At 44.7% G+C, this 25,868-nt stretch overlaps 1 protein-coding gene across 2 annotated transcripts in view; it reads right to left on the reverse strand.

Moving 5' to 3' along the window:
- LOC115207302 (acid-sensing ion channel 1-like) overlaps nucleotides 1–25,868 on the reverse strand; it is a 343,093-nt gene that overhangs the window by 2,654 nt on the left and 314,571 nt on the right. For both annotated transcript variants that reach the window (XM_029774287.1, XM_029774286.1), the window contains 5 exons: nucleotides 22,890–23,040; nucleotides 14,355–14,411; nucleotides 11,591–11,744; nucleotides 884–975; nucleotides 63–142 (listed from right to left, as the gene is read on the reverse strand). In XM_029774287.1, the coding sequence (XP_029630147.1) occupies nucleotides 63–142; nucleotides 884–975; nucleotides 11,591–11,744; nucleotides 14,355–14,411; nucleotides 22,890–23,040 (534 nt within the window). The remainder of the gene's footprint in view (nucleotides 1–62; nucleotides 143–883; nucleotides 976–11,590; nucleotides 11,745–14,354; nucleotides 14,412–22,889; nucleotides 23,041–25,868) is intronic.

Below are 25,868 nucleotides of genomic sequence, written 5' to 3' on the forward strand. Positions count from 1 at the left end.
GAATGGAGAAAGATCTGACAGGAAACATAGAAACATTCAACATATATAGAATGAAGGCTTACCTCATATAGGTAGTCAAAGAGCTCCAGGATGGTGAGGATACTGGCTCCTATGAAGAGACCCATCTGACCACCGATATCACCTGAAAACACATGGAGAGACCCATCTGACTACCGATATCACCTGAAAACACATGGAGAGACCCATCTGACTACCGATATCACCTGAAAACACATGGAGAGACCCATCTGACTACCGATATCACCTGAAAACACATGGAGAGACCCATCTGACTACCGATATCACCTGAAAACACATGGAGAGACCCATCTGACTACCGATATCACCTGAAAACACATGGAGAGACCCATCTGACTACCGATATCACCTGAAAACACATGGAGAGACCCATCTGACTACCGATATCACCTGAAAACACATGAAACATACAGAACACGGTACAGATGATGAAACATACAGAACACGGTACAGATGATGAAACATACAGAACAAGGGCACTCCTGAAGAAAGCATTGGGTTCCTGGAACCTGAAACATTGGTTCCACAATAAATGAAGTAATATTGAGTAACTTTGTTTTATTCAGGGGCAAAAACATAATTGAAAAAGTTTGTATTCAGGTATAATGACACAACTCAGTAGCAGTGCTAGGGTTGTGGGTTCGATTCCCAAGGCGGACCAGTACGTAAAAACGATTAAAATGTATGCACTCACTCCTGTCAGTCGCTCTGGATAAATGCATCTGATAAATTACTTGAATGTAATTGTAAAATGTTTATAGTAATTTAATTAAAACTTAATAATAACTGTTTTGGCAATTTTGTTATTCAATTTCCATACAACTGCTGACAAGCGTTTTCTTACCCAGCAACCCTGCGAACTCGTAAGCTTTCGTCTGCTCGATGGTCTCGTAGTTCAGAGCCTCAAAGAAGATATCCAGGACCAGGATGTTATCACTGTCAACCAAGAGGGGAAGAAAGGAAAGAGAGGAAGAAGAAGATAACTTACTGTCTATTATAAAATGACACAGTTATTTGTCTTTGTGCTTCATTCTAACCCTCTTAAGACACACTCAGACCTTAGAGCACAGGGTCAGCCACCAGGCACTACCCTTGGAGCAGTTTAGGGTTTAGGGGTACAGTGTCTTGATCAAGGGTACAACAGCAGGAGACGGCATCTAGGACCCTTAAGTGAAACCTCTTGTCATCAAGTCCACTTCACACTTAATACCCTCATAAAACACAAAACATTGATTGGCACGGCAGGCTTTGTCCACATCCTCGCCTGCATGACTTCCTGTTTATGATCTGTTTGTTCCCCTCCTCGCCTGCATGACTTCCTGTTTATAATCTGTTTGTTCCCCTCCTCGCCTGCATAACTTCCTGTTTACAATCTGTTTGTCCCCCTTCTCGCCTGCATGACTTCCTGTTTCTAATCTGTTTGTCCCCCTCCATGCTTGCATGACTTCCTGTTTATAATCTGTTTGTCCCCCTCCATGCTTGCATGACTTCCTGTTTCTAATCTGGTTGTCCCTCGCCTGCATGACTTCCTGTTTCTAATCTGTTTGTCCCTCTCATCGCCTGCATCACTTCCTGTTTCCAATCGGTCTTTCAAATAGATGACTGAGCAGATGTTTCATGTCGAGCAAATCAATCGTGTATGTGTGTGTATATGTGTGTGAGGGTGCATATTAGGAATGGACATTTGAAATTATTTCACTATTCTAATAATATCATAATATTTTGGGGGATATCCGGATAGTCGAATACACGTTTTAAAGAAAAACATGTTATTTTTTCAACTTCACGGGACTTCCTCGTGCTACTCAGGGGAGGCGGTGCACTCTGCTTGTTTTAGCACAGGTGGGTGGAGGAGGGGCGCAAGACGAGCAGGGGCCAGTGTGTCTGACATGGAGGGAGAGAGAAAGTACACAAACTTGTTGCTGCAAAAGGTTATCTATCATCTCATTTGGTAGTGTCTGTCTTGACTGTATCAAATCGATGTAAAGAAGCTAGCTAGCTAAGTTAGTTAGCCATCTAGCTAGCTACACTAGCCAGCTAAGTTAGCTAATTGAGGCTGCTAGCTAATTGAGGCTGTTTGGCTGCGCTTCCTGTCATTGTCTACAACAACTCCATTTATATTAAACAACAGCCTACCTGTTTGTTGATCACCGTGGCCTACTTCATTTGGTAATTGTAATTTAATTTAGCATTGATTAGAAATCTCCCACTTCACTTATTACACACGGAGCCCATGACGATTGTGCTGTTTTGATTGACGCCAATCGGTAAAAAAATTTTTTTTATGGGGCACAAAACTGTTTTATTAAGTCATGGTCTGTCCTTGTATGTAACAATATCACCAAGATAATTTTATTTAACAAAGCCTTTTCATTCAAATAGGCCTGTTTTTTTATTTTCTTCACAGAAATGAATACTATCTTAAGTAATTAAATACTAACATCTGTTTCGGATATTAGAATAACCATGGCTATCTCTAGAGCAGTATGTGTGTGTGTGTGTCATTTGCCTTCAATTTATTTATTCCTTCTGGCTTGGACAGGCCATTGAAGGATACATACAGAGGATACATACTAAGGATACATACAGCCTAAACATACAGAGGATACATTCTTAAAAAAATAAAATAAACTATTTTACCAGGTAGGCTAGTTGAGCCCTGTGTGGCTCAGTTGGTAGAGCATGGTGTTTGCAATGCCAGGGGTGTGGGTTCAATTCCCACGGGGGACCAGTATGGAAAAAAAATGTATGCATTCACTACTGTAAGTCGCTCTGGATAAGAGTGTCTGCTAAATGACTAAAATGTAAAAAAAATTACAATTATGATCTGGCCAAGATAAAGCAAAGCAGTGTGACACAGACAACAACTGTCATGTCCTGACCAGCAGATGGAGCTGTTGTAGTAGTTTGGGGGTCAGGATGTGGCAGTCTTGTGTGTGTCTTGTGACTCCTAATCAGGAACAGCTGGGAATTGTTGTTCCTGATTGGGAGTTATATATGTAGGAGTTGTTTGTCACTGGGGTTTGTGGGTGGTTGTTCTTGCACTGCGTTTTGTAAGACTGTCACTGTGGTGTTTATTGTTTTTCAGTGGATGCTCTACTCCTTTTTTGAAAATTAAAATATGAGTATCCACACTTCCGCTGCGCCTTGGTCCTCCTTACAACAGCACGAAGGATTTTGTGACAGAACCACCCACCAACACAGGACCAAGCAGCGGAAGAAGGCTGGCAAGGTAAGGGAGACCGAGAGGCACCCCCAATAATTTTTTAGGGGGGGGACAAGGGCTGTGTGACGGGGCAGGAGCTGCCCGCCAGTCAACAGTCGTCGGAGCTGCCCGCCAGTCAACAGTCGTCGGAGCTACCCGCCAGTCAACAGTCGTCAGAGCTGCCCGCCAGTCAACAGTCGTCAGAGCTGCCCGCCAGTCAACAGTTGTCGGAGCTGCCCGCCAGTCAACAGTCGTCGGAGCTGCCCGCCAGTCAACAGTCGTCGGAGCTGCCCGCCAGTCAACAGTCGCCAGAGCTGCCCGCCAGTCAACAGTCGCCGGAGTGGCCAGACTGCGCTGAACTGCCGGAGTGGTCAGACTGCGGAACTGGCAGACTGCGCTGAACTGCCGGAGTGGCCAGACTGCGCTGAACTGCCGGAGTGGCCAGACTGCGCTGAACTGCCGGAGTGGCCAGACTGCGCTGAACTGCCGGAGTGGCCAGACTGCCCTGAACTGCCGGAGTGGCCAGACTGCCCTGAACTGCCGGAGTGGCCAGACTGCCCTGAACTGCCGGAGTGGCCAGACTGCCCTGAACTGCCGGAGTGGCCAGACTGCCCAGACTGTCCCGAGCTGCCAGACTGCCCAGACTGTCCCGAGCTGCCAGACTGCCCAGACTGTCCCGAGCTGCCAGACTGCCCAGACTGTCCCGAGCTGCCAGACTGCCCCGAGCTGCCAGACTGCCCAGACTGCCCCGAGCTGCCAGACTGCCCAGACTGCCCCGAGCTGCCAGACTGCCCAGACTGCCCCGAGCTGCCAGACTGCCCAGACTGCCCCGAGCTGCCAGACTGCCCAGACTGCCCCGAGCTGCCAGACTGCCCAGACTGCCCCGAGCTGCCAGACCGCCCCGAGCTGCCAGACTGCCCCGACAGCCAGGAACGGCCTGCACCTGAGCCACCTCCAGGATAGGTGGGTTGGGGAGGGAGGGTGTAGCACAGTGCCGTCGGTGACGGCAGCCACCCTCCCTTCCCTCCCTTATTGTTTAGGGTTAGTGTTTATGGGTTTTGTTGGGGATTTTGTTTGTTGGTGTTTTTTTTTGTGGTTAGGTGCATTCCGGGGTCTGCACCTTGAGGGGGGGGGGGGTACTGTCACGTCCTGACCAGCAGATGGAGCTGTTGTAGTAGTTTGGGGGTCAGGACGGGGCAGTCTTGTGTGTGTCTTGTGACTCCTAATCAGGAACAGCTGGGAATCGTTGTTCCTGATTGGGAGTTATATATGTAGGAGTTGTTTGTCACTGGGGTTTGTGGGTGGTTGTTCTTGCACTGCGTTTTGTAAGACTGTCACTGTGGTGTTTATTGTTTTTCAGTGGATGCTCTACTCCTTTTTTGAAAATTAAAATATGAGTATCCACACTTCCGCTGCGCCTTGGTCCTCCTTACAACAGCACGAAGGATTTTGTGACAGAACCACCCACCAACACAGGACCAAGCAGCAGAAGAAGGCTGGCGAGGTAAGGGAGACCGAGAGGCACCCCCAAGAATTTTTTAGGGGGGGGACAAGGGCTGTGTGACGGGGCAGGAGCTGCCCGCCAGTCAACAGTCGTCAGAGCTGCCCGCCAGTCAACAGTCGTCGGAGCTGCCCGCCAGTCAATAGTCGTCGGAGCTGCCCGCCAGTCAACAGTCGTCGGAGCTGCCCGCCAGTCAACAGTCGTCAGAGCTGCCCGCCAGTCAACAGTTGTCGGAGCTGCCCGCCAGTCAACAGTCGTCGGAGCTGCCCGCCAGTCAACAGTCGTCGGAGCTGCCCGCCAGTCAACAGTCGCCAGAGCTGCCCGCCAGTCAACAGTCGCCGGAGTGGCCAGACTGCGCTGAACTGCCGGAGTGGTCAGACTGCGCTGAACTGCCGGAGTGGCCAGACTGCGCTGAACTGCCGGAGTGGCCAGACTGCACTGAACTGCCGGAGTGGCCAGACTGCGCTGAACTGCCGGAGTGGCCAGACTGCCCTGAACTGCCGGAGTGGCCAGACTGCCCTGAACTGCCGGAGTGGCCAGACTGCCCTGAACTGCCGGAGTGGCCAGACTGCCCTGAACTGCCGGAGTGGCCAGACTGCCCTGAACTGCCGGAGTGGCCAGACTGCCCAGACTGTCCCGAGCTGCCAGACTGCCCAGACTGTCCCGAGCTGCCAGACTGCCCAGACTGCCCCGAGCTGCCAGACTGCCCGGACTGCCCCGAGCTGCCAGACTGCCCAGACTGCCCCGAGCTGCCAGACTGCCCAGACTGCCCCGATCTGCCAGACTGCCCAGACTGCCCCGAGCTGCCAGACTGCCCAGACTGCCCCGAGCTGCCAGACTGCCCAGACTGCCCCGAGCTGCCAGACTGCCCAGACTGCCCCGAGCTGCCAGACCGCCCCGAGCTGCCAGACTGCCCCGACAGCCAGGAACTGCCTGCACCTGAGCCACCTCCAGGATAGGTGGGTTGGGGAGGGAGGGTGTAGCACAGTGCCGTCGGTGACGGCAGCCACCCTCCCTTCCCTCCCTTATTGTTTAGGGTTAGTGTTTATGGGTTTTGTTGGGGATTTTGTTTGTTGGTGTTTTTTTTTGTGTTAAGGTGCATTCCGGGGTCTGCACCTTGAGGGGGGGGTACTGTCACGTCCTGACCAGCAGATGGAGCTGTTGTAGTAGTTTGGGGGTCAGGACGTGGCAGTCTTGTGTGTGTCTTGTGACTCCTAATCAGGAACAGCTGGGAATCGTTGTTCCTGATTGGGAGTCATATATGTAGGAGTTGTTTGTCACTGGGGTTTGTGGGTGGTTGTTCTTGCACTGCGTTTTGTAAGACTGTCACTGTGGTGTTTATTGTTTTTCAGTGGATGCTCTACTCCTTTTTTGAAATATGAGTATCCACACTTCCGCTGCGCCTTGGTCCTCCTTACAACAGCACGAAGGATTTTGTGACAACAACACAGAGTTACACATGGAATAAACAAACATACAGTCAATAATACAGTAGAAAAAGTATATATACAGTGTGTGCAAATAAGGGAGGTAAGGCAATAAATAGGCCATGGTGGCGAAGCAATTACAGTATAGCAATTAGACACTGGAATGGTAGATGTGCAGAAGATCAATGTGCAAGTAGAGATACTGGGGTGCAAAGGAACAAGATAAATAAATAAAGTATGGGGATGAGGTAGTTGGATGGGCTGTTTACAGATGGGCTATGTACAGGTGCAGTGATCTGTAAGATGCTCTGACAGCTGGTGTTTAAAGCTATTGAGGGAGTTAAGCGTCTCCAGCTTCAGGGATTTTTGCAGTTCGTTCCAGTCATTGGCAGCAGAGAACTGGAAGGAAAGGCGGCCAAAGGAAGAATTGGCTTTGTGGGTGACCAGTGCTACAGGTGGGTGCTGCTATGGTGAACAGTGAGCTGAGATAAGGCGGGGCTTTTCCTAGCAGAGACTTGTAGATGACCTGGAGCCAGTGGGTTTGGCAACGAGTATGAAGCGAGGGCCAGCCAACGAGAGCATACAGGTCGCAAGTGGTGGGTAGTATATGGGGCTTTGGTGACAAAACGGATGGCACTGTGATAGACAGCATCCAATTTGCTGAGTAGAGTGTTGGAGGCTATTTTGTAAATGACATCGCTGAAGTCGAGGATCGGTAGGATGGTCAGTTTTACGAGGGTATGTTTGGCAGCATGAGTGAAGGACACTTTGTTGCGAAATAGGAAGCGGAATCTAGATTTAATTTTGGATTGGAGATGCTTAATGTGAGTCTGGAAGGAGAGTTTACAGTCTAACCAGACACCTGGTTAGGATACATACAGAGGATACATACAGAGGAAATGTGAGTTCACCCTATTGTATTTTCTCTCTCTCTCAAATCAATTTGAAGGCATTTATTGTATAGGAAACATCTCTCTCATCTCTCTCTGTCTCTCTCTCTCTCTCTCTTCCTCTCAATTTCTCTCTCATCTCTGTCTCTCTCTTTTCCGCTCCCTTTCTCTCTCATCTATCTCATCTCTCGTCTTTAGAATATCAAGCAGGGATTACTGTATGTTAAGGCCTCGGGGCACATAGTGGATTATTTCGTTTCTGAATATCCAGTAGACAAGTGTTATATCGAATTACAGGAATCCAACTGCAAGGCAAGTCAAACTGTCAAACTGCACTATATTCCCTAAATAGTAGACCACTACATAGGGAATAGGGCGTCGTTTGGGACACAGCCCTAGTTCTAGTTCTATCCACATCTGAGTTTCCATCAACAATACAGCTGTTTCTCTCTGATGCTGTTCCCAGATGAGTTTCCATCAACAATACAGCTGTTTCTCTCTGATGCTGTTCCCAGATGGTAAACCAAAAGGTAAATGTTTAAATACCTGGTGTTTTGACTGTCTATCCACACACACACACCACTCGGGTTGCACATTTTGGGGAATATTCAGAGGTGGAAACTTTCCGTGGGAATTAACGGGAATATATGGGAATTAACGGGAATATATGGGAATTAACGGGAATATATGCAAATGTATATTAATGCCATTTAAATGTAGATGTTTTTTGCATTGGATATATTTACCATATCATATGGAGACAGAAACATAAGCCTTTTACCTTATCATAAGTAGACATAATTGCAAATGATTAAATCCTTCCAATAGAAATAAAAATGTATTTACGAATTGAACTTTAATTAAATGAGTTAACTCTTCACATGGGATGATTTCACTGAACAACAAAAGAAAGGGAATATTGAATGATCCCCAATGATCCATCGCATCTCCCAAAAAACGTTTTCAACATTCATCTGTAAAATGACAGACTAGAAACTCAAGCTTTGGTTGTCTTCCTCTCAGGCCTCCATGTCTTCTCCCTGGACCTCCTCAATGTCCACCTCTTGAACATCAGGCCTCATCTTCACTGTCACTTTCCAACCTTGTTGACGATGGCTCATTGTCGGGCTCAAAAAGACCCGTTTGCCCAGATGGCCACCAATATTTCAGCCCTTGTATTGGTCAGCCCGTTGCGTGCGTTGGTGTGTGTGTTCCCAAACAAGGACCAGTTGCGTTCAGAGGCGGCTGATGTTGGTGGGATTTGGAGGATGATGGAGGCAACAGGGGAAAGAGCCTCAGATCCACAAAGTCCCTTCCACCAGGTGGCTGAGGAGATATGTTGGCACGACTGCCATATTGCATCTCCATCCCAAAGCCCTTTCATGGAAGTGTACTTCGCCAGACTGCCAAGAAACTTGCCCATATCCAGGCCAAGGTGGTGAGACACAGTAGTGATGACACCATGGGCCTTGTTGATCTCTGCACCAGACAGGATGCTCTTGCCAGCATACTTGGGGTCCAACATGTATGCTGCGGAATGTATGGGCTTCAGGAAGAAGTCTTCACATTTTTTTATGTATTTCAGAACTGCAGTTTCCTCTGCTTGGAGCAACAGTGAAGTGGGCAGGGCAGTACAGATTTATTCTCTTACATCTGCAAACAGAGTCTGAACATCAGACAGGATGGCATTGTCTACCTCAATCTTTGCAATGGCTACTGCTATAGGTTTCAGGCTGCTTTCCACTCTCTCCCAAAATACATCATCCAGGAGGATCCTCTTGATGGGGCTGTCCATATCGTCAGACTGTGATATGGCTATTTCTTGGAGAGACTCCTTCCCCTCCAGGAGACTGTCAAACATGATGACAACACCACCCCAACGGGTGTTGCTTGGCAGCTTCAATGTGGTGCTCTTATTCTTCTCACTTTGCTTGGTGAGGTATATTGCTGCTATAACTTGATGACCCTTCACATACCTAACCATTTCCTTGGTTCTGTTGTAGTGTATTCATTGTTTTCAGTGCCATGGTGTCCTTGAGGAGCAGGTTCAATGCATGAGCTGTAACGTCAGGGTAGGACTCCTCCACTTTAGACCAAGCAGCCTTCGTGTTCGCAGCACCAGTGCAAATACCTTCTGTGGTCCAAGATCATTGATGACTGCCTTCAGCCAATCTGCAATGTAGAGACCGGTGTGTATGTTGTCCCTTGTGTCTGTGCTCTTGTAGAATACTGGTTGAAGGGTGGAGATTATGTAGTTAATTATTCCTTGCCCACGAACATTCGACCACCCATCAGAGATGATTGCAATACAGTCTGCTTTCTCTATGATTTGCTTGACCTTCACTTGAGCTCTGTTGAACTCTGCATCCAGCAAATGAGTAGATAAAGCATGTCTGGTTGGAGGGGTGTATGCTGGGTGAAAAACATTCAGAAATCTCTTCCAATACACATTGCCTGTGAGCATCAGAGGTGACCCAGTTGCATACACACCTCGATCAAAACATTCATCAGCATTTCTCTGACTACGTTCCTCCATTGAGTAAAAAAAAATCATTCTGATTCCAGGAGGACCAGGAGCTGTTGCTATCGATAAGGTGTCTGATTCATCATTATCACCTCGAATAGAAGCAGAGGGACTTTAGTCAGAGGTTGCTTGTTGTGAGCGCTGAGGGAACTTAAACATTTTTGTAAAAAAACAACAAATACAATTCCATGTACAGATAAATAGTTAGATTAACTCCTCTGTAAGATAAATGTTTTAAAATGAAACATGTATGGAAACAGGTGAATTAACACTCCTCTGTTAGCCGGCTCAAGCAAGCTAAAACCCCACATGGTAGCAAAAACTAACTAGCAGAAATTGTTAACAAGTTGGAAATGATTTAAACACACTTTGCTGTAGGCTACTATTTACTAGTTAACATAAAATAATGTATGTCATATGAAATATATTCACCCCATCCAGTATGGTAATCAAACCTTACCAGAAAGCATGTCGTCCTTGGCTCAGACAGTGTAGGAGTGTGGGCTCAATAGCATCTCATTAGTGTGCAATAACTTTTTTGATGAATAAAAGCTAAATTCCTCAAAATCCCAGGCTTAACTTTCCATGGAAAATTACTGGAAGGTTTCTGACCCTTTGCAACCCCCCCTCACACACACCCCTCTCTCTCTCTCTCTCTCTCAAGACATATTTATTTATGCAAATTCATTCCAATCTGATCTGTCTCTAAACAGACGGGAGGATGAGAAAGATCCCTTTTCTATCCACTGAGAATTTAGATGATGTCTATGATGAATTTGTCTGAGGGAACAGAACGACTCTCTAATAGATCTGCTGTTTTGTCTGTTTGATGGCGTTAACCTTTAAATAAGAAACATGTCATCTTATATCACCGACTTGTCATGGTGACTATGTCTAAAGTCTTCATGATTATCCTTTTCGCAATACAACTTTAACCTTTCACAAGAAATCAATATACAGGGAGTGCTACATGATTCTTCATATTGTCTTTCCTTTATACTTCCACACCTGACAGATAGATAAGGAGCAGACAGGTACACTTCCACACCTGACAGATAGATAAGGAGCAGACAGGTACACTTCCACACCTGACAGATAGATAAGGAGCAGACAGGTACACTTCCACACCTGACAGATAGATAAGGAGCAGACAGGTACACTTCCACACCTGACAGATAGATAAGGAGCAGACAGGTACACTTCCACACCTGACAGATAGATAAGGAGCAGACAGGTACACTTCCACACCTGACAGATAGATAAGGAGCAGACAGGTACACTTCCACACCTGACAGATAGATAAGGAGCAGACAGGTACACTTCCACACCTGACAGATAGATAAGGAGCAGACAGGTACACTTCCACACCTGACAGATAGATAAGGAGCAGACAGGTACACTTCCACACCTGACAGATAGATAAGGAGCAGACAGGTACACTTCCACACCTGACAGATAGATAAGCAGCAGACAGGTAAACTTACACACCTGACAGATAGATAAGGAGCAGACAGGTACACTTCCACACCTGACAGATAGATAAGGAGCAGACAGGTACACTTCCACACCTGACAGATAGATAAGCAGCAGACAGGTACACTTACACACCTGACAGATAGATAAGGAGCAGACAGGTACACTTCCACACCTGACAGATAGATAAGGAGCAGACAGGTACACTTCCACACCTGACAGATAGATAAGGAGCAGACAGGTACACTTCCACACCTGACAGATAGATAAGGAGCAGACAGGTACACTTCCACACCTGACAGATAGATAAGGAGTAGACAGGTAAACTTCCACACCTGACAGATAGATAAGGAGCAGACAGTTACACTTCCACACCTGACAGATAGATAAGGAGCAGATAGGTACACTTCCACACCTGACAGATAGATAAGGAGTAGACAGGTAAACTTCCACACCTGACAGATAGATAAGGAGCAGACAGGTACACTTCCACACCTGACAGATAGATAAGGAGCAGACAGGTAAACTTACGCAATGTATTGCTCTGTCTTGTTGTACTTCTTGGCCAGGTACTTGGCTGAGGCCTTACTGGGAATCTTGACGAAGGACATCTCTTTTCCAAAGCGTGTCATGTTGCAGGGCGTCTCACACACACAGTAGTCATTATCCCTCTCCACCAGGAAGTCTAAGGACACAAGAATAGAATAGAATAGAATAGAATAGCATAGAATAGAACAGAATAGCATAGAACAGAATAGAATAGCATAGAATAGAATAGCATAGAATAGAACAGAATAGAATAGCATAGAATAGAACAGAATAGAACAGAACAGAATAGAACAGAATAGAATAGCATAGAATAGAACAGAATAGAACAGAACAGAATAGAACAGAATAGAATAGAATAGAGAACAGAATAAAATAGAATAGAACAGAATAAAATAGAATAGCATAACCAAAGATCAAGTGATGGAATAAAAAACAAATAAATCGGGGAGTTATAAAGACAAGAAGTAAGAAGAGTGCTTATTCTAATAATGGATTGAATTGGATTGAATTGAAGCACCAACAGTAAGGGTCATGACCAGGCAGATCGCTCAAGAATGACTTCGAAATTGGACGTCTATCCATGTCCCGATGACGTCGGGAAATGCCTTCAAATCCGGCCACTAGGGGCAACAGTGAGCACTACTACCATCAGGAAGAACATTCTGAATGAGTGCCTAAACTTAATGTTTTAACATTATCCAAAACCTTAACCCTTAACCTTCTACATTTGATGTTTGGAGCAACTTCGAAATTTGACATTTGGAGAAACAGAACAAAACAGGAGAAATCAACCCAGGGTGTCAAAAACACTTTAAATTTCACTTCTGCAGCAAATTCAAAATACGTGGATAAACATGAAATTATGCAGTGAGACTGTGAGAGCAACTTCGAAATTTGACGTTTGGAGAAAAGTGGATAAATATCTAATTCTACTGTAAGGCTGTGAGAGCTTGTTGTCTCAGGATGGTAAGTTGGTGGTTGAAGATATCCCTCTAGTGGTGTGGGGGCTATGCTTTGGTAAAGTGGGTGGGGTTATATCCTGCCTGTTTGGCCCTGTCCGGGGGTATCATCGGATGGGGCCACAGTGTCTCCTGACCCCTCCTGTCTCAGCCTCCAGTATGCTGCAGTAGTTTATGTGTAGTTTATGTGTCAGGGGGCTAGGGTCAGTCTGTTATATCTGGAGTATTTCTCCTGTCTTATCCGGTGTCCTGTGTGAATTTAAATATGCTCTCTCTAATTCTCTCTCTCTCGCTCTCAGAGAACCTGAGCCCTAGGACCATGCCTCAGGACTACCTGGCCTGATTTAATTTTTTTATTTGTCCATTATTTTACCAGGTAAGTTGACTGAGAACACATTCTCATTTACAGCAACGACCTGGGGAATAGTTACATGGGATAGGAGGGGGATGAATGAGCCAATTGTAAGCTGGGGATGATTAGGTGGCCGTGATGGTATGAGGTCCAGATTGGGAATTTAGCCAGGACACCGGGGTTAACACCCCTACTCTTACGATAAGTGCAACGGGATCTTTAATGACCACAGAGAGTCAGGACACCCATTTAACGTCCCATCTGAAAGACGGCACCCTACACAGGGCAGTGTCCCCAATCACAGCCCTGGGGCATTGGGATATATTTTAGACCAGAGGAAAGAGTGCCTCCTACTGGCCCTCCAACACCACTTCCAGCAGCATCTGGTCTCCCATCCAGGGACTGACCAGGACCACCTCTGCTTAGCTTCAGAAGTAAGCCAGCAGTGGGATGCAGGGTGGTATGCTGCTGGCTGTCCCCAGTCCACCTGGCCGTGCTGCTGCTCCAGTTTCAACTGTTCTGCCTGCGGCTATGGAACCCTGACCTGTTCACTGGACGTGATACCAGTCCCAGACCTGCTGTTTCCAACTCTCTAGAGACAGCAGGAGTGGTAGAGATACTCTGAAAGCCAACTGACATTTACTCCTGAGGTGCAGCCTCGACATCCACTGTGATTATTATTATCTGACCCTGCTGGTCACCTATGAACATTTGAACATCTTGGCCATGTTCTGTTATAATCTCCACCCGGCACAGCCAGAAGAGGACTGGCCACCCCTCATAACCTGGTTCCTCTCTAGGTTTCTTCCTAGGTTCTGGGAGTTCTAGGGAGTTTTTCCTAGCCACCGTGCTTCTACACCTGCATTGCTTTCTATTTGGGGTTTTAGGTTGGGTTTCTGTACAGCACTTTGTGACATCAGCTGATGTAAGAAGGGCTATATAAATACATTTGATTGATTGATTGAGAAACAGACAAAGCCCTGATTTGGTAGAACGAGACGGGACAATTTGAAAGGATCAAGCAGGCAGGCAGGCAGGCAGGCAGGCAGGCAGGCAGGCAGGCAGGCAGGCAGGCAGGCAGGCAGGCAGGCAGGCAGGCAGGCAGGCAGGCAGGCAGACAGACAGACAGACAGACAGACAGACAGACAGACAGACAGACAGACAGACAGACAGACAGACAGACAGACAGACAGACAGACAGACAGACAGACAGACAGACAGACAGACAGACAGACAGACAGACAGACAGACAGCGAAAGAGAGAGACAGAGAGAGAAAGAGAGCGAGTGAAAGAGAGAGAGAGACAGACAGAGAGAGAGAGAGGAGAGAGAGAGAGAGGAGAGAGAGGAGAGAGAGAAAAATGGAAAGAAAGAAAGAGAGAGAGAGAGAGACAGCCAGACAGACAGCCAGACAGCCAGACAGAGGTTTAACTTACCCAAGGCAGGGTCAGCACACTCCTTGTACTGCTCTGGGGTACAGTAAGGGGCATCTCCTGAGGAAGACATAACAGAGACACAATGTCCTGGATGAAGAGGAGGAAGATGATGAAGAGGGACTTGTCTGGCGTCTACAACTCTTCTTTTTCTTTCTCTGGTCTGTCTCATCAGCCTAGAAAACGTCTCCCTAAAATGTGATCTAACCTCCTAATGAAATTAATTTATTGATTTCATTAACACTGGTGTCCTTTCATTTTCTCTAGATTGCACAAGCTCTTCTATCAGTGACAACACAGTTAGAGACACACCACAACAACCTGATGTCCGAGATACAGTGAATTAGCTTCCCCCTGTCGTATAATTATACTTATTCACATCCATTAATTATACTTATTCACATCTATTCACATCCAGTAATTATACTTATTCACATCCAGTAATTATACTTATTCACATCCATTAATTATACTTATTCACATCTATTCACATCCATTAATTATACTTATTCACATCCAGTAATTATACTTATTCACATCCATTAATTATACTTATTCACATCCATTAATTATACTTATTCACATCCAGTACATGCCACCGGCAGGTCTGGTGAGGAATGATGAATGAGATCATGACAGAAGCCCTAGATAGTGAGTTACTTTTTTGACCAGAGACCCTTAGTCAAAAGTTGTGCACCACAGAGAGGAATAGGCTGCCATTTGGGACAGTGTGGAGGATGGTCCTTCACAGTGCAGATGACTAATGGATACTCTGAGGACAAGTGTCTCTCAGAATAACTACTGAGAGACACTGCTACTGTTACTTCTAACGAGCATCAATTACAGGAGCTGGTTATAGGAACAATTCAGAATAAAAGCTAGATTGTACATTTAAATAGCACTGATTTGGCTGACAGCCATGGTTTCTATAGGAATGAATCATAATACAAATTAGATTCCACAATTTGATACGCCTAATCAGGAATGAAGTAGAAGAGATATTGTATCGCTGGCCCTTAAAACTAATTAGGCTGACAAACATCGGCATAGCAATTGTTCTGACAAATCCAGCACAACCAATCTAGTCTGCTACTACCCATTTCATAATTAACAATAGACCACAGGAAAATGGAAGCTTTATTTTTTGTGTCTTTCTCATCTTCAGCCCAGTCTAATCCATCACATTAAACAAACGTTGCCTATGCTGCTTGGTCATCGCTCATCCATATATTTATATGTACACATTCTCATTCACACCTTTTAGATTTGTGTGTATTAGGTAGTTGTTGGGGAATTGTTAGAATACTTGTTAGATATTACTGTCGGAACTAGAAGCACAAGCATTTCGCTACACTCGCATTAACATCTGCTAACCATGTGTATGTGACCAATAACATTTGATATGATTTGAGAGTTGAGATAAAAACCCCACTGCAGCATGTGCCAACTAACCCTACTGAACAAAATCTGTTTTAAGAGTTTTGTTGGATCCCTATAGAGTCAGTAACAGAGAGGATGACTGAGTCATGGTTCCCTATAGAGTCAGTAACAGAGGATGACTGAGTCATGGTTCCCTATAGAGTCAGTAACAGAGAGGATGACTGAGTCATGGTTCCCTATAGAGTCAGTAACAGAGAGGATGACTGAGTCATGGTTCCCTATAGAGTCAGTAACAGAGAGGATGACTGAGTCATGGTTCCCTATAGAGTCAGTAACAGAGAGGATGACTGAGTCATGGTTCCCTATAGAGTCAGTGACAGAGAGGATGACTGAGTCATGGTTCCCTATAGAGTCAGTAACAGAGAGGATGACTGAGTCGTTCCCTATAGAGTCAGTAACAGAGAGGATGACTGAGTCATGGTTCCCTATAGAGTCAGTGACAGAGAGGATGACTGAGTCATGGTTCCCTATAGAGTCAGTAACAGAGAGGATGACTGAGTCGTTCCCTATAGAGTCAGTAACAGAGAGGATGACTGAGTCGTTCCCTATAGCTTATGGCATCTGTGAGAGCACGGGCAGCGCCATTGAGGCCATCTCCATTTTAAAGTAGTGCATTTTATACTTCTACTACTTCTATGAGATGGTAATCCAACTGAAAGGATACATACTGCCACCTGGAGTGTGTTGTTTGAACAGGTATAAAGCCAAGGTCTGTGATTTTTCTGCCACCTGCAGTTATGGAATGAGCATAATTCATTGGCTGATCCCTCCTGATGACCTGGATGGAATTATGTGATCCTTCCTTAACCCATAGGAAGTCCCACCCAGTTGACTACTTTAAAATGGTCAAAGTTGTCAAAATCAATGTCCTTGCATTTTATTTTTACATTTCCAAGTATTGGTCTCTATCTATTTATGTCATTTAGCAGACGCTCTTATCCAGAGTGACTTACAGTAGTGAATGCATACATTTCATACATTTTATTTTTTTCCGTACTGGCCCCCCCGTGGGAATCGAACCCACAACCCTGGTGTTGCAAACACCAAGCGTTGCAAACACCATGCTCTACGAACTGAGCTACAGGGAAGTCTATTTTCATGGGGCAGCTCTGCGTTGAGGGCTGAAATCAATGTGACTGGTTAAGTTTGGAAAATAAATGTGATTGGTTAAGATTGGGGTTAGGGGTTGGGTTAAGTTTAGGTAAGACATGTGATTAGTTAAAGGGATAGTTCACCCAAATTACACATTGGTTTCCTTTAAGCAAGGGGTGTTAAACTCAGGTGAGGAGAGTTCCTTACTGAGACCTAGACAACCAGGTGAGGGGAGTTCCTTACTGAGACCTAGACAACCAGGTGAGGGGAGTTCCTTACTGAGACCTAGACAACCAGGTGAGGGGAGTTCTTTACTGAGACCTAGACAACCAGGTGAGGAGAGTTCCTTACTGAGACCTAGACAACCAGGTGAGGGGAGTTCCTTACTGAGACCTAGACAACCAGGTGAGGGGAGTTCATTACTGAGACCTAGACAACCAGGTGAGGAGAGTTCCTTACTGAGACCTAGACAACCAGGTGAGGGGAGTTCCTTACTGAGACCTAGACAACCAGGTGAGGGGAGTTCCTTACTGAGACCTAGACAACCAGGTGAGGGGAGTTCCTTACTGAGACCTAGACAACCAGGTGAGGGGAGTTCCTTACTGAGACCTAGACAACCAGGTGAGGGGAGTTCTTTACTGAGACCTAGACAACCAGGTGAGGGGAGTTCCTTACTGAGACCTAGACAACCAGGTGAGGGGAGTTCCTTACTGAGACCTAGACAACCAGGTGAGGGGAGTTCCTTACTGAGACCTAGACAACCAGGTGAGGGGAGTTCTTTACTGAGACCTAGACAACCAGGTGAGGAGAGTTCCTTACTGAGACCTAGACAACCAGGTGAGGGGAGTTCCTTACTGAGACCTAGACAACCAGGTGAGGAGAGTTCCTTACTGAGACCTAGACAACCAGGTGAGGAGAGTTCCTTACTGAGACCTAGACAACCAGGTGAGGAGAGTTCCTTATTGAGACCTAGACAACCAGGTGAGGGGAGTTCCTTACTGAGACCTAGACAACCAGGTGAGGGGAGTTCCTTACTGAGACCTAGACAACCAGGTGAGGAGAGTTCCTTACTGAGACCTAGACAACCAGGTGAGGATAGTTCCTTACTGAGACCTAGACAACCAGGTGAGGAGAGTTCCTTACTGAGACCTAGACAACCAGGTGAGGGGAGTTCCTTACTGAGACCTAGACAACTAGGTGAGGGGAGTTCTTTACTGAGACCTAGACAACCAGGTGAGGGGAGTTCTTTACTAATTAGTGACCTTAATTCATCAATCAAGTGCAAGGGAGGAGAGAAAACCTGCATACTCTCACGGAGGAGAGAAAACCTGCATACTCTCAGATATAAGTTACCAGGGTTAGAGAAAGTGCTTATGCCGAAGCAGTGAAGAGAGTGTTAGAGGATGATGAGCCCAGGGTGAGGAATCCCGAGAGGATTCCTGTGAATAGGCAGAGACCAAGACAGAGTGATGGGAAGAATATGTGCCTCAGTAAGGTAGGCTTTTTATGCATTCATAGCCATGGTTGCTAATTGTACTGCAGAAATGAATCGTAAGTCACAGAAGTCAGAGGTTCTGGTTTCAGCGGCAGAGAAAGGCTTGGGAATGTGAGGATTTTCTGCAGATCAGCTGCAGGGGGTGTTGAGGTGTAGTGATATGTCCTCTCAGACCGTTGCTCTGGAGTAGGACGAGACAGGGTTAAATAGTGGAATGGGCTGGCAGGGCAAATAGCTGGCAGGGCAATTTACCCAATAGTTTTATTATCGTTTTAAAGAATATAATGAATGTAGGTTGGTTGTGAATGGCATAACACACCAGTACAGTAGGGGGTAGGGCTGTTGTGGTGACTGTATTACCATCCACACACCAGTACAGTAGGGGGTAGGGCTGTTGTGGTGACTGTATTACCACCACACACCAGTACAGTAGGGGGTAGGGCTGTTGTGGTGACTGTATTACCACCACACACCAGTACAGTAGGGGGTAGGGCTGTTGTGGTGACTGTATTACCACCACACACCAGTACAGTAGGGGGTAGGGCTGTTGTGGTGACTGTATTACCATCCACACACCAGTACAGTAGGGGGTAGGGCTGTTGTGGTGACTGTATTACCATCCACACACCAGTACAGTAGGGGGTAGGGCTGTTGTGGTGACTGTATTACCATCCACACACCAGTACAGTAGGGGGTAGGGCTGTTGTGGTGACTGTATTACCACCACACACCAGCGGCCACGAGTCATGAAGGCAGTGAAATTCCCCGTGACCGTTTAGTCACAGTAATTAGGCTTCTCTAAGCTCTGATGCTGCTGATGATCATTAGTAACCTACCAAACTTGCTAACTGCCTGGTACTCAGCACTCTATTGTCCCTCTAATCACTCTGACATCAATGCAAATGTAATCAAAAATCTAATCAAACACTCAGATCCCATGAGCTCATGTTGCTCAACATTTCTATAGGCTATGCAATCATACAAGAAAACAGAGTGATGGCCTCTATTAAAAAGAAGAGGATCCCATCAGCTTTCTAGTAACCTACCAAACTTACTAACTGCCTGGTACTCAGCACTCTATTGTCCCTCTAATCCCTCTGACATCAATGCAAATGTAATCAAAAATCTAATCAAACACTCAGATCCCATGAGCTCATGTTGCTCAACATTTCTATAGGCTATGCAATCATACAATAAAACAGAGTGATGGCCTCTATTAAAAAGAAGAGGATCCCATCAGCTTTCTATAGGCTAGGTCTACTATATTTATTTATAAACTTTTCTAATATTCAGCACATTGCTTATCTTTCCTACCTGGCTGGAATGAAAATAAACCATGGGGAAAAGTGTCCTCCATTGTCTATTTAAGTGTATAGATGACATGTTTTTTCCACTGACCCTGTTTCAATACAGGTGCATGATAATGGTCCATTATAAATCAAAACACATTTCACACATATATTATTTAGTATAAGTAAAGAGGAGATTAAATCAAGAATAGTCTGATGGGTGACAATATTAGCCTATCACTTATTTATTATCACTTGTGAATGATGCCCAGCATAAGAAACAATACATTTTATTTTTTAATTTTTTGAATCATAGTTGCACACCTCATCTAGCCTAGCCTATAGGCCTATATGTTTTGATAAGGTTTGTATCACAACTAAAGTGGCCAAATAACTTCTTAAAATGAAGCACATTAATCCCCTTTACAAGGGGTGTAGAGCCTAAATGGTATATATAAGCAGCGTGTGAGTTTCAAGTTTGGGGAAGATAATTTTCACCATAAAAAAGCACCTTTATACTAAAAGCATTACATGTATTTGCGGTCTCTTTTGATAATGGTGTTTCCCGCTAATGGAACATTCGTGCTTATAGCCTACTGCTGTGTCCGCATTGCTGCGCTTATAATGTGAAGAAATAGACTAATAGTTCATCAACATTTTAAGCTAAACGTTCTGACCTGTTGCGTCAACCACATTGCGCAACAACGTGGTTTTGATGTGGTTGTTTAAACGTTTGGATCTATCGCATTCCACAACTGTCCCCAGACTATGTTTGGAATATTTATTTCTCGCACAGAATAGCATTTTGTACTTTTGTAATATGGGCAGTGGTGACCTGTCATTCAGGGCAGGTGGGTTGTCTGTTTTGTATGTTATTTTGGCATTAATGCGTATCAGTTTGCAAACAATGTAAAAAAATAAATAAAACTAATTTGAGTTAATAAAGCCTCCATACAAACATGGTCTCTTTTTTGTTTTCTTGAGTAAAGCAGCTCCAAAAAATGCAGGTGTTTCAGCCTAGCTCAGTGCTTTCTGTGGTGGTGGGGCAGCTCCAAAAAATGCAGGTGTTTCAGCCTAGCTCAGTGCTTTCTGTGGTGGTGGGGCAGACAGCTGAAAATACGGAGCGTAAGGGTTGATAAAGTTATTTAGTTGCGCCGTGATTGGCTCAGTGTTCTGTCACTCATGGGGACACTACGTCACTGCCAAATCTAAAGGTAGAGCTAAAAAATTCAAGCCCCTTGGGTGCTGCCATAGAGTTACATTAGAAGTGCCCATCCAAGAAGGCTCAAGTTCATTGGCCACAGATAAAATTATGTCAAATCATGTTATATCTACAGTAGCTATGATTGGACTGATCATGTCAACATCATACTTTCAAAATCTTAGCTAGCAAGCTAGCAGTCATCATCATAAATCAAGTCAACAATCTACTGGCAGATCCTTTTTAATCCTTGTCATATGAAGAGAAATAATAAAGAGAATTTATAGATAAAACGTAATGTTGCTCATCGGTCATTGGAAATCGCAAATTTAACAATGAGTGGTTTGGAAGGAATCCGTGACTAACTGCATGCATTGCAAAGCAATCACTAGCCTGCTATTTAGTGGAGTGGGTGCGCGGTCCCAATTCTGGGTTTAAGGGTCTCTTTTCCAAGCTTAAAGTGATGAACATTTAACATTGGCCATGCTGTCAATCCAGCATGATTTCTGCAGGACTCAATACAACTGTTAACTCAGAACTGGGAAATCTGACTTCAATGAGTTCAAAACAACTGGGAACTCAAGAAAAAACGAGCTCTGACTGGGAAAATACGTTTTGAATCGTCATGCAACTCAGAATATTAAGTCGGAAATTCGGGCCTCTTTCTAGAGCTCTGACCTGAAGATCACTGACGTCATCATGATTCAACCTTGTTTTTTTCCAGAGTTCCCAGTTGTCTTGAAAGCAACATAAATCCAGAGAATGCCAGACTTTGATGACAAAGTTTGATGACAAGATTTGCCCACGAGGGACTGCCATGCCACCTCCCTGTTCAAGTGAGCACAGCTGCTGCATAAACGATGTAATATGCCAGGGAGATATGTATACTGTAGCTAAGAAAGTAATACTAAGTGTATGTTGTGTAGTCAGCTGTTAGTAGCCCATGTGCCTCACCCTAATAATTTGGTCCCTTTCCCCTCATAACTTAGCCTACTGTTCTGACTTGGTGGTGCACATGTAGCCCATAGCCTGTAATCATTGAATATTGTAAGAGCTTTCATTGTCTGCTGATATGCCCCCTTTAAATATCATACGGTTCTGACTTGGTGTACAGGAAGAATACTGTAAGAATGGCCCATGTTCTGAATTCTGTCACTGTACATTTCAAAAGTGCTGAACAAATAGTTGTAATGACTACGTCTGTCCTAGCTCGCTCATTAATGTCTTCATCGAAATTACAGATTGCCTCTTATCCGCTTGTCGTTCCCTTACGCCATAGTATTTACATCTCAATTGTCAGTAGAAACTACATTTGTTTAAGCAAGTCAGCCATATTAGCTATGTTTTTTTTTAAAGGCAGTAAATGAGGCTAAATGAACTGTTTTGCTGCCAGACAAGGCTCCGCTGATAGCCAGGTGCAGCGGTGGAAAGGATTCACTCCATGGTGCTGAAAAGAAAGGTTTAGTTTCCCTGGCACTGTTTCTACATGTTAGCGTTTAGGTCATGGGACCAATATTATGTCCAAATCATTCGAATGTATCTCAACAAAGTCCCATATAGATGATTTTAACATGATACAAGAAAAAATACTTTATCCAACCAATCACGTTAGTTCCTGAGCTGCCTTCAGAAGATTGAATTAGGAAAACTCCATAGAGCCAGGACTTTGCAGAGGCAGGCTCCTTTCAGTTCTTACCAGGTTGTGTGTGTGTTTATGTGTCATTGAATGAGAGAGACAGAGAGAGAGAAAGAGAAAGAGACAGAGACAGAGACAGAGACAGAGACAGAGACAGAGACAGATAGATAGATAGATAGATAGATAGATAGATAGATAGATAGATAGATAGATAGATAGATAGATAGATAGATAGATAGATAGATAGATGGATGGATAGATACATAGATACATAGACAGAGAGAGAGACAGAGAGCGAGAGAGAGAGCGAGAGAGAGACAGAGAGCGAGAGAGAGAGAGACAGAGAGAGAGACAGAGAGAGAGACAGAGAGAGAGAGGCTCCTACCAGGCATGTGTACCATGCGGCAGTTACAGTTCTCCACCAGGTAACGTGTCTCACAGTCGATACGACAGGCCGTGAGGCTGTAGGTGTTGAAGAAGTCAGAGTCCATGGGAGTGGACTTGCAGTCGCCCCACGGAGGTGGCAGGTATGTCAGCTATAAAAGGAGAGACAGAGAGATGTAAGGACATACTGTACATACTGTGAACCTATACAGCTACACTACCGTTCAAAAGTTTAGGGTCACTTAGACGTTTTGTTGTCCATTAAAATGACTTCAAATTGATCAGAAATACAGTGTAGACATTATTAATGTTGTAAATGACTATTGTAGCTGGAAACGGCAGATTTTTATGGAATATCTGCATAGACGTACAGAGGCCCATTATCAGCAACCATCACTCCTGTGTTCCAATGGCACGTTGTGTTAGCTAATCCAAGTTTATCATTTTAAAAGGCTAATTGATCATTAGAAAACCCTTTTGCAATTGTGTTAGCACAGCTGAAAACTGTTGTTCTGATTAAGAAGCAATAAAACTGGCCTTCTTTAGACTAGTTGAGTATCTGGAGAATCAGCATTTGTGGGTTCGATTACAGGCTCAAAATGGCCAGAAACAAAGCACTTTCTTCTGAAACTCATCAGTCTATTCTTGTTCTGAGAAATGAAGGCTATTCCATGTGAGATATTGCCAAGAAACTGAAGATCTCGTACAACGCTGTGTACTACTCCCTTCACAGAACAGCGCAAACTGGCTCTAACCAGAATAGAAAGAGGAGTGGGAGGCCCCGGTGCACAACTGAGCAAGAGGACAAGTACATTAGAGTGTCTAGTTTGAGAAACAGACATCTCACAAGTCCTCAACTGGCAGCTTCATTAAATAGTACCCGCAAAACAACAGTCTCAACGTTAACAGTGAAGAGGCGACTCCGGGGACGTTTTAATGCTCGGCTGTCACTGCTCCCAGTACAGCACCCAGTGTGCTTATGGCGGAGACAGGGGAATGTCACTAGGCAGTGAGCTGTGTGGAATACCCAGACTGCTACATCTGGCAGGGTCAGGTCTGGCTGGTCTGCCATGGGCCATTTATATTTAGTATCCGTAATGGGGTCGGCTTGGGGCGTGACTATATTTCTCCATAGTATGTTGTATTGAAGTTGACTGACTGAAAGAAAAGATAGCGTTATGACTATAACTATTGTTCACTGAAGGAGGGAGGTACAACACCTGTTTGGCCCCGCCCGTTCTTGGGCTCGGTGAAGAGTGGTATTAAATTGAAGAAAGGAATCTTCACGCTTATCACCTGTAGAAGGCGAGGCGTGGATTTCATTGTCAGCCATGATTGTAGAACGTTCAACCGAAAGTCGCAAGAGTGCGACTCCCCCACAATATGATGTACCTCATTTCCCTCCTTCAGAGAGGGTCATACGCTACATTTCTCTTGGTTGTGTATCCCAAATGGCACCCTATTCCCTCTTTAGTGCACTACTTTTAAACAAATCCCATAGGACCCTGTGTAGGGAATGGGGTTCCATTTGAGACGCGACACTAGCTTTCTCTGGGTTTGTCCAACTCATCATTAGTTTCGTACCTGTCTGAAGATCCAGCCGTCTGAATAATGATTTCACCATGCTTGGCGGCTCCTTATTCACTACCAAGCCATTCTCACAGCGCTATTCACCCAACCCAAGCCACCCACATACATTTTTCCTTTTTACGGAAAATGTTTGCAGTGGCTTGATTCTGTGGGTGTGTATATGACTGCGAGTCTCTGTACGTTTGCAACTTTCTGTGAAAGGCTTATTAGGCTTTCTTAACAGCCTCCGAAAAAACAATAGAGAAACAAATGTTAATGTTGTGTAGTTTTTTAACCTGTGTTCCTCTTATTGAATTATGAAATTATAAAATATATATATATATATATTTCATAATGCTGATGATGTTATTCATATTTAATATTAATAACTTCCCAGCCATGAGGCCACTAGGTCTACGGACAGCTTGGAAAGTCAGAGAGTAATACAAATTAGGACAAAGCCTCTAATGCTGGCAGAGTGTGTGTCCAGGACAGGTCTTATCGGAACCGTCACACACATCGGACACACAGTCTCCAAAACATAAGTGACCTTGGCAGGATCGATAATATGGACAAAAAAATCAAGCTTTAATAATTCCGACATAGAATGTAATATTTTTCATTGAAAATAAAAAGACAAATGAATATGAATATAAAAAACTGAAATATTTACTACACAACAAACATAAGAGGATAAAAAAACAAAATAATAACAATAAATAACTGAACGACTAAAAAAACATTCCTAATGAAAATCATAGCTAAAAAGGTTTAAAAATCTCTTTAAAAATAATTCCACCATTTCAACCCCTCTTAGGTTCTCTGGCAGGCAATTCAGAGGCTGGGGGCATAATAACTAAAGGCTGCCTCTCCATGCCTCTTGGTCCTCGGCTTTGTGATAGTTAAAAGGCCAGTGCCAGAGGACCTGAGGGACCTACTGGGTACATAACTTAAAAGCATGTCTGACATGGGGTGAACAATCATGGATTGATTTAAAAACCAATAGAAGAATCTTAAAATGAATTCTAAAACTCACAGGCAGCCAGTGCAGAGACATTAAAACCGGTGTAATGTGTTCTCTCCGTCTGGTCTTAGTCAGTACCCGTGTTGCAGAATTCTGTATGTTTTGTAGTTTACCAATGGCTTTCTTGTGTAGACCAGACAGGAGAGCGTTACAGTGGTCAAGCCTGCTTGTAATTAAAACATGGATGAGTCTCTCTGTATCAGCGAGAGAGAGGGAAACGGCCGCACCTTGGCAATGAACCTCAGGTGGTAAAAAGCTATTTTGGTCACATTCCTAATGCTTGATTCGAAATTGAATTCAGAATCTAAAATAACACCTAGGTTTTTCACCACGTGTTCTATCTTTATTGCCTGTGAATTAAAATGTGCGGCCAGATTCTATCTCTGT

Source organism: Salmo trutta, chromosome 14 (assembly GCF_901001165.1).
Source record: "Salmo trutta chromosome 14, fSalTru1.1, whole genome shotgun sequence".
Classification (NCBI taxonomy): domain Eukaryota; kingdom Metazoa; phylum Chordata; class Actinopteri; order Salmoniformes; family Salmonidae; genus Salmo; species Salmo trutta.